Consider the following 19,456-nt stretch of genomic DNA (forward strand, 5'->3'; position numbering starts at 1 on the left):
GATCCTGGTGATAAAAAAAATAGGAAACACTAAGTCCTCAGTCACATGATCAGGTGGCAAAACCTGACCTGAAACTCAGTTCTTCTGACTCTTCAATGATTATCAAATGCTTCAACCACTTCTCGACACTATCAATAGCCCATTTATTCTTCTCAGAATGGGTATTCTTCATATCCTCTCAAGACACTATTCACATTTTTAAGAAAAAAAAAGTCTTTACAAAAGAAGAAAAACATTCTTCTGAAATGATAAAGGAATGCTATTATGAATTTATATTACATAGGATATAAAAATTACCATCTCCTGGAACATGGGTTTTTCCCCCTCTCATTCTCCCTCTTCATCTCCCTCTTGCTTTCTCTCCACTCTCCAAAAAGCAGAAAAAGTAATGCCTTAGCAATAATTTTATCGTTTAAAAGTTGAAGGAATCTAGAAGGGAAATTATATTCTAGATTTGATTGTTACTAACAGAGAGGGAGCAGTTGCTGGGGGAAGGAGGAGGGAACTTGGAGGAAACTTGTAGGGAAGTAACCACTTCATCCTAGTTTGTGACAGAGAGGCTCGGCACACAGCACAACACACATCCTAGATTGGGGGAGAGCACACTTGAAATGATTCGGAGAAAAGACAGGCAGCCTTCTATGGATAAAAATACTTTGGAGGAAATCAGCCCAGGAGGGAAGGAAGATACTTGGGAATAAACCTCTCAAACTACAAAGGGAAACCATTCCATTCAGAAAGAACATTGGGACTTGCTGAAGTGATTAATGTGGATACACAAAGCATTCACTGAACAAATTCTTGGTGGGGAAGCCAGGCCAGGCCACAAAAGAGGAATGAAAGGAAGAGCCAGGCCTGGGCCTAGAACAAGAATTGGTGACGGGGGAGCTCAGCTGAGGCAAAGGCTTCATTAAAAACTCAACTCTGATGGGAGATCAAGGAGGGTCAGACTGGGAAGGAACCTTGGGTGGCGGGGAGTGGGATGGTGGGAAATGATCACCGGGCGGCAGCGGCCGGGACATTACTTCTGCTCTGCTTCTGAAAAATGACTGAAAGAGAAGTGATACCCCATCAAAGTAAGGAAGAAACATACAGAGAGAAGAGATTTTTAATCAAAACCCCCTGACCCGGGTACATGACATCCTTGGGCCCTGAAAGAACCTATGGACCATGGAGTTAAGTGAAGGCGGCAGGAGGGCTGCCGGGATTCCTTCTAGGGTTCCAGAGCCACTGCAGCTCCCCAACGGGGACATCCATTCTTCAGTACACAGGACGCGATCCCCTTACTACGAGTTTTTCAACTGTAATACACAAGTGTCACACTTCTTATGTGGCCAAGACTCGGGGAAGATGGCGCCTTCTGACTCTTCAAAAATGGCTAACAGCCTTAGCAATAATCTTTTGCCCAGCTCCAGAGTCAAAAGATGAAGGATTCAAGTGTCTGAATCACTTTATGTAACAAAAGTAAGAACAACTTTGGTGAACACACAGAAACTTAAGGCTCTAGTTCATTTCCTGATCGTGTTAGCTCTAAATATAGGTAACAAGTATTACTCTGCTACAAGAAAACAATTGCAAAGGCTGAATAACAGAGCATCGCCACACCTAAATAATCTCAAACTGCAACAAGGAAAATAAACTTATTTCCTTCAGCACAAATAAAACCATGCCATTTGACTTTTAAAATTGGTCTATTCAGAAAAACCTGGAAAGACTTAACATGAACTGATGCTGAGTGAAGTGAGTAGAATCAGGACAACATTGGACGGAGTAACAGCAACACTGGGTGATGATAAACTATGACAGACTTGGCTCTTCTCAGAAAGGTGGTGATCCAAGACAATTCTAACAGACTTGGGATGGAAAATGCCTTTTGCATCCAGAGTAAGAACTGTAGAGACTGAATGTGGATCAAAGCATACTATTTCACTTTGTTTTGGTTTTTTCTCAGTTTTTCCTTTTTGTTCTTTTTTTTCTTTCATAATGAAATATGTTTAAAATGATCAGACATGTAAAACCTTTATTAGATTGTCTGCAGTCTTGGTGAATGGAGAAGGAAGTGGGGAGGGAGAGAGAAAAAAACTGGAACTCAAAATTTTACAAAAATAAATGTTGAAAACTATCTTTACATATAGTTGAAAAAAACAAAATATCACTAAGTGGAAGAATACTTTCAGTGAAAAAACAATAAAACATAGATAATATTTTAAAAATAAAATAGGTCTATGTGATAATGGAAATATAGAAACCCTAGCTTTTTAAACAGATTTTTTTCTTTCTACTTTTCAACTTAAAACTGTAAGAAGTACATGTTGTCCCCATTTTCTCTGAGAGACAATGAGGTTGAACAATGCAAGCTAGCAGCAAGGAGAAACCACTTCTCCTAAAAATGTCATCATTGGCTGGAGCTGGAAGGGACCTCATTCAAGGCCTAGACCAAGCCCAACGATTTCCAGAGAAAGATACAGAGCTAGTTAACAATGAAGTCAGGATCCAAACCCAAGCCTCCTGATTACCTGTCCAGATATCCTTCTGGAAGGTCCAGGCAAAAGTTACTGGAAATTACTGTCCCAATTCAAAGTTTAATTCCATCAGAATGGCCCCAGGGCCTTAAAAGATGACCCCTCTAGGAGCCCTCAATCTCCCAAGCTTGAAGTCATGCTGTGTTTCAGCCCTCTCCCAGAGGATGAGGAGACAGCCTGGCTTCTGCTCTTGAGACAGGAAATCTCCCTCGTTTCCCATAAGACTTCCATTATGTGAAGGGGCTCTGACATAATTATCCACGAGGGACTTTAAAACCAATGCAGCAAGCAAGGCCGTATTTTGTCTTTTGAAAACAAATCTATGTACCTACAGGCTCCTGAGATTTAGTTTTGGGAAGGGCTTTAGAGCTCATCTCATCTAACCCTATCACTGTAAAAAATGGGGCTGAGCCCTGGAAAGTAGGAGCAGTCCAACCAGAGCCCTGGGAGACAGAAGGGAGTTGGGGGCCGCCCTGCTGCCCCTCACCCCACCAAGGATACATTGGCTTGGGGCTCCATAACAACAGGATTCTGAAGGGAAGGCTTCCCACTCTTTCACTGAGCCCTATGACAGTAATAGCACAGAGATAAATGGCACTTGTTTCTGTTCTCTTTCTTTTACAATGATATTGCTCAGCTCTGCCCACGTTTGAATGTGAACTGGATAAAGCACAGTTTAAGCTTTATCGGCCATTGTTAGGGGCAGGACAGGAAATGGCAAACTTAGTTCAGGGTACATCTGAGAAGACGGGCCCACTGGTAAATCACTGAACAGTTACAAAAGGCGCTGACATAGCCCTGAGCAAAGCAAGGGCAGGTGAGAAGGATATGGTGGCACTTGGCTCCTCTCCACCTGGCCCACCTTTCCTCTGTAGGTGTGTCAGTTCATCTGACCTCCACCAAGTCAGAGGGTCCCCAATTCCCCATGCGGGGAACTCAGTTTATCCCATGTGACCTAGCTGCATTGAATCCTGGACTGGTTTTGTCACTTCTCAGAAAAAACAATTCCTGTTGAGGGGAAAGAGGAAGACAAGGAGAAATAATCATAGTAGACAGCAGTTCTATCATATATAAAATAAACATTCACATTGTGAACAGAGACATAGCTGGCCTGAGGAGAGAAAAAGACCTGGGGAAATGGGAGAGCACAAGATTGAACAAGGATAAATATCCGCATTTTTTTAAAAAGGGGAAAAGACTGCAAACTTTAAGTCAGTGATTTCCACTTAATCATTAAAGAGCAGGTTGTTAAACATCTTGAGGGAAGTGGTCATGACAAAGAACATAGTTATCACAAGAGCAGGACATGCAAGATGGACTTCATTTCCTCTCCTGACAAAAGAATCAAGGCAGTAGATAAGGGATGCTATAGAGATAATTTACCCAGATTTGGCCAAGATTTAGAGTGGGCTCCACCTGGTACTTGGAGACAGGGTGGAGGCTCAAGTCCTGCCCCCTCCACGACAGTTAGGGTGCTTACTGTGTGGGGACAGAAGCCTTCTGATTAGCCACTAAGCCAGAAGTACACATGAATAACTAAGGCCCCCCCAAGCAGGCCTTCCCCTCCAGGACAGAGAGAGAAAGGCTGTCAGCCTGAAGAGAGGGAGTCCCTTCTCTGGCTGATCACCAAGGGGGCCTCAGACCCATGGAGCTTCTCTTCCTCCAGTGGGGTTTATTTTTCCCTGATCCTAAGTGAATGAGGATCCCAGAGAGAAGGACCTTGTGGTCTTCAGAACATCCCAAGCTCCCCCAGAGGTCAGCACTGGCGGCCATTGAGTCTGCAGCCCAGCAGGGGAAGGGGCTACACCCAGGGGCTCAGCCACCCCCAGGGGGTCCACCTTCAGCTGCTTGGATACTTGGGTTCTCACAATTTCCCACCTCTTTCCTCCTGCAATTTCTCAGTGTCCTAACAGATACCAACCCGTTATTTGTAATTTCAAAGAGACATCAACTGGTCAAAACTGCACTGGGGCCTTACTCACTGCGTGCGTGATGCTGGGAAGGTGTTTAACTCTGTGAATAAAGTGGGGATGCGAAGGCTGGCTAGGGAGGTGACCCCTATGGCTCCGAGGACTATATCTGCCAGTGCGACTGTGGTTGGGAGTCCCTTCAGGGGACACACACACACACACACACACACACACACACACACAGTATCCCAAAAGGTTTAATGTAGTTTTAAGTTTTAATCAACTTTAGATGTATAAATTCTACAAACTTACCAAAAATTCCGAAATTTTAATTATTAAAATTTCTTTTACTTTTACACTTAGTTTTGTGAATGTTGAAAAACATTTTTATCTATAACTTTGATAAAGACTTGGAGGACATGCTTATCAAATTTTCAAATGGTAACAAGTTGGGATAGATAATACAGTGGATGTCCAGGGATCTTGACAGCCAACTGTATTATATTGAAATAATAATTCGAAATTCAATAGGTATAAATACTTACACTTAAGTACAAAAAAATCATCTTTCCAAATATAAGGTGGAGAAGGCATTGTTCTGGGAATATCTGGGGAGTTCAACAGCCTGCAAGCTCATCACAAACACTAATGGAAGCTTAGGACATGTTAGAAAAGGCACAGCTTCTAGAAAAGGGAAGTGATAACCCTCCCCCTAGGCACTCTATCCTGCTCAGATCTCGTCTAGGGGACCACATCCAGCTCTGTACATCACAGTTTAAGAAGAGCCCTAATTTGGGGAATGTCCAAGATGATGAAGGTCCTTGAGTCCATGTCAAAGGAAGACTGACTGAAGGAAAAGGGCAGGTGAGGAGCCCAGAGGAGGCTAACTCAACAAGGAGAGGACAGCCATCTTTGAGCACTGTGGACGAGGCAGGAGACTAGTTTTAGATGGCCCCAGGAGACAGAACCAGAACAACAGGCAGAAGGGCAGAGAGGCAAACTGAGGCTGAATGTCAGAACCGGAGGAGGAGGGGCTGCTTCCAGAGGGGGTGGGTGAGATGACCACTTGTTAGACCAGAGGTGGATGGCCCTGCGGTATCTTCTAACAGATTCTGTCCCTTTCTCATTCATCACTAGCTTTGTGACCCAGAGTAAGTCACTTTACTTCTATGACCCTCAGAGTTCACTCATCTATAAAATCAGGATGATTCTATCTCTAATATTCACCTCCCAGGGTTGTGGATAGGAAAGTGCTTTGTAAATTCTCAAATTCTATTAAGGGTGTCCCCAAAGTCTTAGTGCAGCTTTGAGCTAAGAGGGTTTCTTAATCTTGGCCTGAGGGCATCAGATGGGATCAGTGGGGTAACACACATAAAGTGCTACATATAAATATCACTGGCTATTATTTTTAACCACAAATAGTTTTGGTTTTTTCCTAATTAATAAATAAAATATTCACTCCCTTTCCCAGCTCAATTCTTAGCTTGACAAGATGTCTTCCAAAAGCAGGAATGCTGACATATTATTCTATCTGTCCACCATAAAAGCACATTGTGCCAACCCCAGAGTGCACAAGCAGGCCAGAAATCCTGGGTGTGTGCAGACTGTGGAATAAATCAGATTTAGGTTCACAGAAGACTGACTTCAATTCCAAGAACATTAAAAATTTCTTACAATGCCAAAAAAAAAAAACTATGATCATGTCAAAGAAATCTAAAGAAATAGGCCCAATGGTCTATTCTACTATTAAATAGGAAAATGGCATGCTTATATATATTTACTGTCTTAGTATGATGCCCATATTTTCAAATTTTAACCTGCCACAAAAGCAAATAAGGAAGCAGACACTTCTCAAAATCATTCTTTAAGGAGACACTTTAATATGGTCAGAAATGTTAAAGACAAAAAAAAAGTTTTTTAAAAATAATGCAGTTAAGTGCTTTCAGAACTACTACAACTGTCTGAAGCAGTTAACCATTTCAAAAGGAATACTTCCCCTTTATGACTCAATTACATTGTAGTTCCAATATGTACTAGTTTATACTTACAAGGAATGTCCCGGTAGCCATTTTCTAATGCATGGAAGTAGCTCACAAATTCTGGAACAGGGATTTTGAACATGTCCATCAAACCAGTGTCTTGAAACAAGGTATACATAGTCTAAGAATAAATTCAAATAATTTTCATTTTAAGGATCAAAATTCCTAAGTTTTATAACTAGTTATGACTTATTTTAAAGGCATGACACTTTTTAGTTTTCACAAAATAGAAATATCAGTTACCCTGCTTATTAGATCATTGAAGTGAGTCAATACTTCACTAAAATCTCCCCTTTCCCAATCTGTCATTTTGGAAGACTACAAAAATTATTTTTAAAAATTATAGGGCACCATCTATAAAGAAATTTGAAACATATATGTCCTAAATCACTCTTAGAATTAGATGGGAACCTATCAATCAACCTAGTCCAATTCCCTTATTTTATAAATGAGGAAACTGAAAGGATACATTACTTGTCCAAGGTCATACAACTAGGTGGCTAGTAGTACAGTCAATTGACTAAGCCTTGAATAACTATATAAACTTCAGTATCGATCATATAATTTGAAAAGGAGGGACAGGAAGATTTGGGTAGGGAATGCAGACATGATATAATCAATAGATTATTCTATTCCAAAGAATTTGGCTTTACCAGCTAAACAGAAAAGACCTAGTGGATGAAAATCTACTGCTCAGATCACACCATGCATTTGTATGGATGACAGAGAGATCTTAGCTGTCAATGTGTTTATCAGTATGCAGACCATAAAAACAGACAAGCTGGGCCCAAAATTGAGCAAGAAAAGAGTGGAGCTGATTATTTGGGGGAAACTGAAAAATCCAAGATTCTTCTAGAAACAAAGACCTATCTTTTTAACACTAAGTGAGGCTGTATGGCAGCAAAAAATGTAATATGACAGCCTCGGAAAAGTCAAGAATATTACCTGGAGAGATGTGACGAACTTTAAGAGAGAAGATGAAGTATTTTATCAAGGAAATATATAATTGAAAAAAGAAAATTGGTAGCTATCTGACAGTGAGAGGAGAAAGTGAAAAGAGATCTCCTTCAGGTTGCTGGGTGGTCCTGTTTTGCTGGATTTATAGGAGGACACAGAAGAGTTACATAGAAGGGCACACATAGATAGGTTGAAATCTGCATCACTGAAAAGCACATCAATATTGATGATATCACATTTCCATATGAATTCCCAATGAAGAAACTGTGCTACCTATGCAGATCAGCAATGGTTCTGTGACTTAAAATCTTATCAGAAAGAGTTTTCTAGGGCACTGGGACTACGAGGTTACCTAACTTATCTAGGACCACTCTGCGTAATATGTCAGAGAAGGGAGTTGAATCTACCTGATATTTATCCAATATACCATATCTCCTTTTAGAGAGACAGGTAAGAGAAGAATTTTGAAAATTAGAAAATTTCCAGTCTCTAAACACTCTCGACTTTCAATACAATCTATCTGAGACTATATCTAACTACATTTGATATAGTAAAACCAAATTAGTCATTGGCCAACTTTTCAAAAGCATTTTATCTCTGGAATGAGATCAAGGGAAAAATTTTGCCTGAAATACAATATTGTAAATACTTATGATTCCATCAAAATGTTTTTTTTAAAAATGGAAGGAAGAGAGAAATTAACTAGGAATCATCATTCCTTGAATTTGGAATGGTTTTTTTTTTTAAAGAATAATATGCCCAGTCTTATCTGCAATAGCAATAACTTTGGATTATAATTTTAAACAACTTCAAATGAAAGATGTTTCTAGAAGTGAGAAAAGGAACATATAACAGAATAAATTAATTTTCTTCTTTAGTTCTTGAACTAAAGAAGAAACCCACTGTGATGGAGAGATCACTAGATAAAGAACGAAGAGACCATGGTGCTTATGTACACCCTGGAAAAGCTCAGCATCCTCCTCTGTACAACGAGCAGGTTGGATGAATAACCACTGAAGTATCCTTCTAGGTCTAACAATCCATTTTATTATGTTTAACTGCTCAACAAAAATGGTACAAAAGTGGAAGGAGAAGCCTTTGAAGGTAATGGAGGTTTTCAAGTGAAGGCTGAAAGACTCCATTCTGGGTATAAAGAGGATTCCTGCTTCAGATATGGATTTGAATTAGATGTTCTCTATGGTCCCCTCCCAACTCTAAGGTACAAAGATACTCTTTAAGACATACAAATGTATTCCTTAAAATTTTGAAGAACAAAACATATCCTTATAATCTTTTTGATATCCTTATACTATATCCCTATAATCCTTTTATTTTTATAAATAAAATTATAAAGAGACAAACTGTTTCTAAAAACAAGCAATTCCCTCATTAGGAAGATGAGTGTCAATTACTAGAAGCAGATAAAAAGTATTCAGTATTTTTACTTCCTGATATATTATATTTTAAATGAATGTGCAAACTGTTCTATATTATCTTGGTGGAATCAGCAAGTTATATTATGACACATGAAAAATAACAACTGGATAAAATGGTCGAGTTATCAACTAGAGCAATGTGACAAAAGATGTCATTATAGATTTTGTTCTATTTCCTGAGAAAAGAGATAAAAATCAAAGACAAAAATCATCTTCTCACAGACAACCTGCTTATGTTAAAACAACATCTAAAGTTTCCTATTCAATATCAATTAACAGTGATACCTAAAAGGTACCAGGTAACGATAATAGCTAGTACACATACAGCATCTACTGTACGCCAGTCACTGGGCTAAGTACCTTACAAATATCATCTCATTTGATCTATAGGACAACCCTAGGAGGTAATTGCTATCATTATCCCTATTTTACTGATGACAAAAAGAGGTGTATCAGTTAAGTAACTTACCCAGGATCAAAGTATGGGGCCTGAGTTAGTATAATTGCCTCTTCCTGTCTATACATTTACAAGGCCCAGTACATTTTCTACACCAGAAGCATTACTAAGTGACTTCTAATGGCTGAAATAAATTGAAATAATATTAATACCATATTCAATTTACACAAAATTTAAATCTTCCAAATTGCATATGTATATATGGAAATAGCCAATTTAAATAAATCCAGATGCTTATCTAGTCCCCAACAATTTTAAATTCCCAGACATTAGCACAGCTCATCAATGAGTATTGAGCCAATTATGCCAGAGACACTTTGCATTTTTATCTTATTATTTACACATGAGATTGTTGTTTCCTTTTCCTAATTAGAGTTATACTCTACTCTTTAAGAAAAATGTTTTACAGGTTAGCAGAAATGTTTTAATACTTAAAAGACTTGTAGTGCCTTTTGATGAAGTACCCACATTGTTTTGTCCTTTAACCTGTCCAATTCAACATGTTTATTAATGACCTATGGCTGATGCATGGAGATCTCTGGGTCTCCTGCTCCTGTAGACTAGCAGGCTTTATCAGATCTTAACTTTCTCTTTGTTTCCCCCGAAGCTCAGCACAATACTCCTGTACAGCAGGCACTTAACGATGATTGAATGAAAGAATGACACAGAAGAATCCACATAAGGCATGACTGTAAAATTTTCACATGACACAAAGATAGAAGGGATGGCTAATATAGGATAGTGGAACAAACATTTGGAATGTCTATAAGAGACTGAAATTCTGGCTGAAGTTAAAAAGAAAAAAAACTAACAATAAGAAAATCACTGAATCATAAAACTTTAGAGGTGGAAGGGACTTCAGTGGTCAGCAGTTCCAACTACCACCCAAAGCTCATTTCTACAGCATATCAGACAAATGGCCACTTAGCCTCTGATCGAAGAACTTCCCAGAGGAGGAAGTCCACTACTTCCAAACAGAGGTCATTCTACTTACAGATGGCTCTGTTATTAGGAAGTTTTTTCCTGACATAAAGCCAAAATTTACTGCCAAGTCATCAATACAAATAAATATTCCAGTCATTCTGATTCAGCTTTCTAGATCCCATAAAGTTGAATGTCCCCTGAAGTGTTATATTTTCCACTATGTTTAAAAGAAACCAACTACAGATGTTAATCAGCATATATTTGTACACTCTAACTCCATTCAAAAGCAAGGGAAAGGGCAGAGGGAAGATGGGGCCATGTCATCACTCCAAGAACAGAATTTTTAAAAAAAAAAAAACTTATTTTTAATGTTTCCAGCATAGCAGAGTAAAAGCTACCATCAGAGAAGGCTGTTGTAACAAAACAGCTCAGGAACCTCGAGGCACTCTCTCATGCAATTGTTCTCTCTCTCCTCTCTCTCTTTCTCACATATTTACTCTTTCTTTCTCACTCACTAGTTCTCATCCTCATCCTTTCTCTCTTTTCTTCCCTTCTTCTACTCAGGGGATTGTCCCTTTACAGAAGGCAGCCAGAATTAATATTAAGACTTAAAACTGAACAAAGGATGTATCATCTTCTAGCTGAATGACAGTTTCCCTCCTCTTGCTAGCCTTCTATTTCCCCATCTGAAATCAAACCCAACATTCAAGGTAAAAAAATAAAAGTCAATGGCACAAATACAGAGAGAGGATTTGGTTTAACAGTATCTGATAGGGCAAATATCTGTAGATAGCTGAACACAAGCTTGGTACAAAAGTCAACAGGTTAAGAAAACTTATTTTTTAAAAGCTACTACAAACTTGGGCTGTGTAATGTTCAGACGATAAAAAGCCAAAGCCCCACCACACTTTCTTTTGGGCTCATCATATCTAGAAAATCTATCTAATTTTGAGTAGTGCAATTTAGGTAGAACATTCATAAACTGGACTGGGCCAATCAGAGGAGACCAGGAAGCTACAGGAACAACAGTTTAAAAATTCAGGGCTGTTTAATTTAAGGAAAAGTCCATAGTATGATTCAACAGGTTAAAGCACTGTCATTTCTTTTGAAAAGAAAGTTTTATCAACACCTTTTATTCTTCATAATATAGTCACCTCATCTCCTCACCCTCCAATATATAATTGCCCCTATAGCGACCTTTATCTGACAACATATTAAACATTAATTCTCCACCCACACAAGGACTATTATTTAGAAAAAGGAGATGGGCATGCAACTGTGTTGCTCGAATCAGTCATTCTTATTCAGCTTCCTAGATCCCATAAAGCTGAATGTCCCCTGAAGTGTTGTTTTCCACTATGTTTACAAGAAACCAGCTACAGATGTTAATCAGCATATATTTGTACACTATTACTGTGACACTTTGACTGTGTTAACTTTAGAGGATGCAACCTGAGCCAATAGGCAGAAGTTATCCAGAAGATTTATTTCGGCTCAAAATAACACATGACTTTATAGCCACTCAGCTGTCCAAAGATGGAATGAACTCCCTGATTAAATCACTGAAACTATTCAAATGGAAGCTTTGGTCAGCAACCTGATCAAAAGGGCTTTGGAGATTGGTTGGGAGTGTAGATTGAGTGACTTGCACAGTCCCTTCCAGCTCCAAGCCTCAGCAGTCTATATAAAGAGTATTGGGGGAAGGGGGGCTGAGGCATTTGGGGTTAAGTGACTTGCCCAGGGTCACACAGTCAAGAAGTGTTAGTGACTGAGACCAGATTTAAACTCAGGTCCTCCTGACTTCAGGGCTAGTGCTCTCTCCACTGCGCCACCTAGCTGCCCCTAAAATGCAGTATTTCTTGATAGAATAACAAACCTGGCTCAGGATCCTTCCTGATCTTCCTCCCATCGTTTCCATGACTTCAAAAATAGGGAAATTCCAGTTGTTCATCTTCGCTATTAGTGCATCATGATCTTCTCTTAATATCAGTTCCAGTACACACTCCTCATCTATCTGTGTGCAAACACACATTTATACACCCAAGAAAACATTGCTTTTCTACTGTGATAAATTTATCTTGACATCACAACCCCAAATAGATGCTACAAATCCTCAATATTGTGTTCTTATTGTGATAGAATGATGTTTTCAAATCACGTTAAATAAATTATATTTAAAGACTTCTAAACATTAGGAGATTCTAAAGGAAATACTAAAGATGACCTCCCCGTTAGTAGCCTTATAATTGAAAATAAAGCCTTATTTCTGCAAATAAAAATCTTTTCATGCTAAAAATCTACTAAATGAATTCTAAAATTCATCATTTTTATTTAAAATTTATCATATATGTCTTGAGATACCAGATGTAAACTAACATATCTGTTTTTAGGATTTTTACCTAGAAAAAAAAAGATTTTTTTTCCTGTTATATTTTTGAGTCTTCAGAGCAAAAGTAAAACCAAAAGTGCCTAGAGTAAAGGCATCATATTTTTTTGCATTGGCATACAAATTTTCCAAAAATTGAAAAGCAATACTCTTTAAAACAGTATTACCTCTGCGTTTCCATAAGGATAATTTGAGTTTTTATTCTGCTGTGTCACTGATGGCACCTGTTCTTTCTCCCCTTCCTTTTCTTTTTCTTCATCTTCCTCCTCCGAGGCTTTCTGGTCATAGCACCTAACTGGGTCATAAATTAAGTCTTCTCCTGGTTTATCAGAGGACTCCCATTGGACCTCTTTTGAGTCTTCTTCCCCTTTTCCTTTCTCCTTCTCCTTCTTCTCCTCCTTTTTCTTCTCCTTCCTCTCCTCTTCTTCCTTCAGTTGTCTCTCAAGTCTCTTGTCTGGTTCCTGCTCTGGCTCCTCTCTAGCCTCTGTGATTGGTTCTTGGGTAATACTGGTGTTTCCCACTTCAACTTTCAAAGAAAGAGATGAAATTAAAAGTAATACATATATTTGCTTTATCCTTTGCAGACAATTTGGTGAGAAAGAAAAATTTTTCTTGTTATGTTTTGTTTTGGTTATAATTGTTAGACTATATTAAGCCCAGTGTTAACAGAGTCCACGCAAAACCACTGACTGGAAGCATGGGATACTCAGTGGCATACACCTGGATCTGTTTTGCCCAGTAAAATGACACTAGACTTCATTCAGTCTTTCTCAAAGGAGCCCCAGGAGCCAAAGAAATCTTTTCCACAAATAGCTCAATTTGTTCATATGAGAATGAAGAAAAACTGCCTAGTGTGGGAAGAATGAAAAATGTTTAGTCAGTTCCTAGAAATGGTGACATTAATTTTCTAAGCACAGTTCCAAGCACAATGTTATTTAAATTTCATTTACAGAAAAATTTTAAGTTCACTCAAAAGCAACCAATCCAATGAACTAAGATGTACTTTCTTCCACCAAACTGGCTGGCTTGAAATTCCTGTTCTACTTCCTATGGGAAACTCTGATCCACTAAATGGTCCCAATAACTAAAAATGACAATTCCATTAAGTGAACCACCATCTTTATATTGGAAAACATCATTTAATATGTAAAAATAAAGTTATCAGACTATAAAAGTGGGATCAATTAATTTTCAATTATCGATACCAAAATTAGTTAGATTTGGAATGCCATGTATGATTTTTTTGTGAAAAAAAAAAGCCTTCCTAAGTGTGCCCAGTTTAGGATAAATTTTAAAATCTATGTGTAATTCCTTAGTACATACCAACTGAAAACAAGGGAAATCTATCTATATTCACACTGGGCAAGAAGCAAACTATCTGGAAATACAATTCTGGCTAGGCCAACCAAGTCTGTCAATAGCTCCCCTAATAAGTACTCTAAAAAAAATTTAAGAAATCCCCATCAGAAGTGGATATCTTTGGCAAAGAGAAGATCTAATTCAGTTCCAATTGATCAATGATGAACAGAATCAACTACACCCAGAGAAGGAACACTGGGAAATGAATATAAACTGTTTGCATTTTTGTTTTTCTTCCCAGGTTATTTTTACCTTCTGAATCCAATTCTTTCTGTGCAACAAGAGAACTGTTCAGTTCTGCACACATATATTGTATCTAGGATATACTATAACATATTTAACATGTATAAGACTGGCGGCCATCTAGGGGAAGGGTTGGAGGGAGGAAAGGGAAGAGTCGGAACAGAACTGAGTGCAAGGGATAATGTAAAAAATTACCCATGCATATGTACTGTCAATAAAAAGTTATAATAAGAAAATAAAAAAGAAATACCCATCATCATTATTATAGAAGCATAAATAGTAATTTTTTTAATCACATTACATTGTGACACAATCATTATAAATACAATTTCTGGTTTTGAAATCCATACTGTTTTACAGCTATAAAATAATTAGAATTTCTAAAAAATAATTTTCTTACCAAAAAAAAAAATCCAAAACACACCTATATAAACTCTAAATACACATAAAGGCCCCAAATTCAATGTAAGTATAATTACTTCAAATATTTATTATTGCTATTGTTAATAGTAATAATGTTACCTCGTCCACATTTTCTAGATATTTTCATTCTAAAAATCTTGTAAAATAAGATACAATTCTGTAAAGCAGAAGGATAAACTAAAATACAAAGTTAAATGATTTGCCTAGAACTGACCATCTAGTCAGTGACAGAACTTAATTTGGAACCATTATCCAGACTCCTCAAGCACCTACACAATGTCTTCTCCTTATCTCACTACTGAATCTAACTCTGGATGGATTCCAAGAATTAGCAATGGGAGAGACAAGGGAGAGATTCCATAGGTTTGCGTCAATCGTGGGTTCTCCCTTACACTACATGACTTGTGTAGTTTCCTCTAACACATCTAATATCCTCATTTGATTAAACAGTGAGTTACAATGAAAGGGCCATGTTCCATACTAACAGGCTATGGAGCACTTTCCATTTGTTGACTGATCAGAAAAACAAAAAATATTTTAAAATTCTAGGGTGATATTTATGTACTTGAAAGACATAGTAACAAATCATTTCTTCATTTAATTTTAGGCCAACTTAATAAAAATACAATAAATACTAAGCATATGTATTTTTTGAAATCTCACCTGGTTTTCCACCCTGGTCATCTGTACCATATTCAGATTCATGTATTGAAACATGCTTCAGTACCTCACGTCCACAACTTAAGAAATAAATTAGATAAAAGTATATCAAAAGGCTATTTCTCTTAATTTTTATCTAAATATACTTTCCCACCTAAACCCAATGGAAAATTCACCTAAGATCACAACTTCCTTAAATCTAGTAGGTTTCTAGAGATCACTCTAATAATGCTCTCAGCTTCTGGAGAGCTGGTAGTGTTTTTGCATTTGATATTTCATTTGATCCCAGTAATTTTGAGGGAAAAGGGGAACAAAGGAATAAAAGAATGTATACAATATCTACAAAGTGCCAGATACTATGTTAAGTGCGTTTACAAACATTATCTTATTTGATGCTCACAACAACCCTGTTATAATCCCCATTTTATAGCTGAGGAACCTGAGGCAGACAGAGGACAATTGAATCACCCAGGATTACACAGAGAGTTTAATGTCTGACAATGGATTTGAATTCAACTCTTTCTGATTCCAGGGGCAGAACTTGATCTACCGCACCACCTACCTGCCTCAAATTTCCTCCTGTGAAAGAGGTAATATAAGTATTTTATATGTAGAAGGAAACCAAGGCTCAGAGAGATTCAATTACCTTCCTCAATTACTTTACCAATTAGCTCCCAACTCAATCTCTCTTTTACTACTATAGCAACAAACAAGTGAGTACAACTGAGGAAAAATATGTACTTTTAGATAAGATTATTCTTCATCAAACTACAACTAGAGGGAAAATATCACACTAGACAAGTTGCCAATATTGGACAAAATGAGCTGGGACTTAAAGGGGACCAAACCCAATGGCCAGTCTGATTTATAGGCCACTGTAGTCCCTCTGCTCCTTAGACTGCTACCAAGCCTCCCACATAGCCTTTTCCTCTGTTCCCCATCGTGAACCTGCTTCTGCAGCTTCAGGAGGGAAAACACAGCCGACTGAGCGGCGGAAAGGAAGAAAAGCGGGGCCCTGGGTCCAACCCAAGTTAATATTTGCAAGGCCTGGCCAAGCCTAAGCCAAAGGACAAAAAGGGAGAAGACAGGCCTGCTGACCGCACGCCCTCACCGTTTTAAACGGCAAACAAAGATCTCCATCTTTTTAAAGAGAGCAGCATGGCAGGAGGAAGCCAGAGGGCCACAGCTAGCCAAGTCCCCAGGGACACTCACACTGAACAGGAACAACCCCATGCTCTGCCTCCCTCCCCAGGGGAGCCAGTGTGAACCAGGTATTCTAGAGCTGTAAGTTACCCCATACTTCAACTCAACAATTGCTGGTTTGCTTGCTTGCTGCCTCATTCAGGGGAGCTGCAAAACTACCAGAAAGCCCATGGAGAATGCCAACTATTCTGTGTCCTCCCTCATAGTTTCCCCGAAGGAGAGAAGAATGCAGGTTACTTTCCTAGAGGTAGGTGCCCAGCTGAGGGAGGGGCTGGCAGGGGGTGATCTCATTGTTTCAGCAAACAAAGAGGTGGCTGAGATCTTTGGGAGCTAAACAATATTGCAACAGTCAGAAATAACGGGGGAAGGCACTGCCACAACCTGCCAGAGAAGGGCCAGGGACCCTGGGTTATTCTGAAAAAGAGAGCACTCTGAACATCTCAGATTTCCGAGGAGTTCAGCTCGGCTCTGATCACACAGAAACTGCATGCATCTGCTGAAAGAAAGGGCTTCCCAGGCCATGGGCACTGGCTGACACAAAGGAAGCCTCAGGGTCCAGAGAGCATCATGCTGCTCTGAGCTAACCCAGCAGCAAGGCTGCTAAGGAACTGAGAGACCCCTCCATTCCCTATTCTAAACTTCCCTGATACCCTGCAATATCAGTATTCAGTGATCCTAGTTTTTAAATAGTTCTTTATTTCATCCCAGAGAGGTAGGGAAAATTTTCAAAGGAAAAAATGTAAATTTTCATTGAAAAAATGGATAAAGCTTATTTAATATGAATGATATTCATGATGATGAATGAATGATGGAATGATAGAATAAAAACACTACATAAAGAGAAGTGTCATTCTGCCCACAGAATTACAGCTATCTAGTCTATTGTGGAGTTTGGATGAGGGAACAGAAAAATGCACATGTATACAATGACCAAAATGACATCTATGTCTGATAATAAAATAAGTAAAAGTTTACGGAGCTTACCTGTTACATATTTGGCTATCAGAAGTTCTAAAATCTGGAGTACTAAGTGCAATCCCCAGAGGTTTGTGTAAAGTAACATTCGGCTTAGTAAGAAAATCAGCAGCATCAGGAAATCCTATGGGTGACCAGTTAACTAGGGAACCAGTGGACCTTGATTCATGGCTAGGTGAACTCAGGTTGGGTGAAGCACCTAAAAGAAAATTAATTGTGCAATTCTTTTCTTTGAAGAAGCTAAAGTATCTGCAATACAGACTGTTCCTGGCAGGTCAGTATTAGACACCGATATTCTTCTTGGAGCTCCCTTGGAACTCCAGCAAAACTTGTTACTCTTCCCTTTATCGATGACCGCTGACAGGTCGGGAAGAAGAGGAACATTGCAGGAAGCACGCTTGCAGGAATGTTTCTCGTTCTGGTATGGTCATTTCCCAATTTCTCTAGAGCTAGAGTTTTATTCACATAAGTAGTACCAAAGCTAAATCCTATTTTTAAGGCCCCATGAGCAGAGTGACAAGTCCTATGGTGATACTATTCCTGACATTTTTTTTAATCTCCACTCCCCAAAAATTTTCAGCACAGCATGAAGCCTCTTTATTTAATGGTCCACACCATTTTGTTACTAAGAAAAAGGATTTCTATTGGAAGCAACAACTAGTGGTCTCAATATCTGTCCTAAGATTTTGGGGAGATTCTGCAAATTCAAGGCAGGAAAATGAGGAATGCTATCACCAGAAAAGGCCCAAGTCTCATTAACTGCCCAAAAGGAATATCAGACTTGACTATAATTTTGTAATTTCAATTAGATACTTTAAATTTTTATATAAATATGGTGGGGCCAGTAAGAGAAGAGATGATTGGAGTTTCTATCTGTCATGTTGATCTACTGGATGATTATAAATCTGAATGATGGCCAGAGGGAGGGAAAGGGACTGCAGAACATCCTAGGCTGATGTTTTGCATGTCTTAAAGTTTATATAAGTAACCTGCAGCTTGGAATAAATAGCATAGGAAAATTCTGAGAAGAGGGATAAAATAGGAAATCTGGGAAACCTAGTTACTCTTCAATCAGGTCTTCCGAATTTGGCCTCATTATTTTAGCTTTAGCTTTCTGAATTCCCATAAGATCAAACAGGCAAGCACAATCCTAACAACACATTGCTAAAAAAATATATAAAAATCTGAACCAGTACAAATTTGCCATTATTTATAGTAGGACTTTCTTCCATTATCCTGAATAATGGAAAGATATTTTTCCTCTTAACAATTCTCCTTTTAAATATTTCAGAGAAAAATACTCTGAACTGAAAGGTTTAGGTTAGGGACCAACCAGGAGAAAATAAGGTTTTTCACTCCCCCCATACTGCTAATACCTAGAATGTTCTCCCCATGATTACTATTCCATGGAGTGGGACAAGAAGAGGGTGGTTATTACCTTTCTGAAGACTTCCCCTCACGCTTGTTCTCCTCCTGAATGCAGGATATTGCATTACTGTAACTGTAATCATGCAACTTAACAACTAATTCCCCATGACCAAATGAAAAGCAATATAAACTGCTGAGTCACATAGATTTTTATAGCAATGTAAGTTGAATAAAAACAAGAAAAGTGGGTCTGAAACAACTCCCCCAAATGTCATGTTTTCTATCTCCCGAAAATTTTCTATCCCTGTATTTAAATCACAAAATCCAATATCTTACCAGATTTCAGAGGACTCCTATAGTCAGTCAAGGTTACTGAAGATGACCTTTGCTTTGGGAATGTAAATACATTTGAATCTGGAGATTCTAGGCTAAAAGGAGAATACAAGTTAAGCACCTGCTCAGGTAGCAATTGAACTAAATAACGTCTGACCCCCTTGATACACTGTGATTCTATTTCTTTAATGGTCCTCTGACTCCATTCACTCTGGACTTCCCTGTGATCTTTTGTGCCCAGAATTTCAGCTTTCTTAGGGC

At 38.5% G+C, this 19,456-nt stretch overlaps 1 protein-coding gene across 2 annotated transcripts in view; it reads right to left on the bottom strand.

The window, feature by feature from the left end:
- Window positions 1-19,456, bottom strand: part of PDE3B (phosphodiesterase 3B) — a 138,766-nt gene that overhangs the window by 22,184 nt on the left and 97,126 nt on the right. For both annotated transcript variants that reach the window (XM_012552477.3, XM_031942732.1), the window contains exons 5-10: window positions 19,199-19,290; window positions 17,504-17,693; window positions 15,320-15,396; window positions 12,799-13,157; window positions 12,122-12,259; window positions 6,481-6,592 (exon numbers count right to left, since the gene is read on the bottom strand). In XM_012552477.3, the coding sequence (XP_012407931.2) occupies window positions 6,481-6,592; window positions 12,122-12,259; window positions 12,799-13,157; window positions 15,320-15,396; window positions 17,504-17,693; window positions 19,199-19,290 (968 nt within the window). The remainder of the gene's footprint in view (window positions 1-6,480; window positions 6,593-12,121; window positions 12,260-12,798; window positions 13,158-15,319; window positions 15,397-17,503; window positions 17,694-19,198; window positions 19,291-19,456) is intronic.

This window comes from Sarcophilus harrisii, chromosome 6 (assembly GCF_902635505.1).
Source record: "Sarcophilus harrisii chromosome 6, mSarHar1.11, whole genome shotgun sequence".
NCBI classification, from domain to species: Eukaryota; Metazoa; Chordata; class Mammalia; order Dasyuromorphia; family Dasyuridae; genus Sarcophilus; species Sarcophilus harrisii.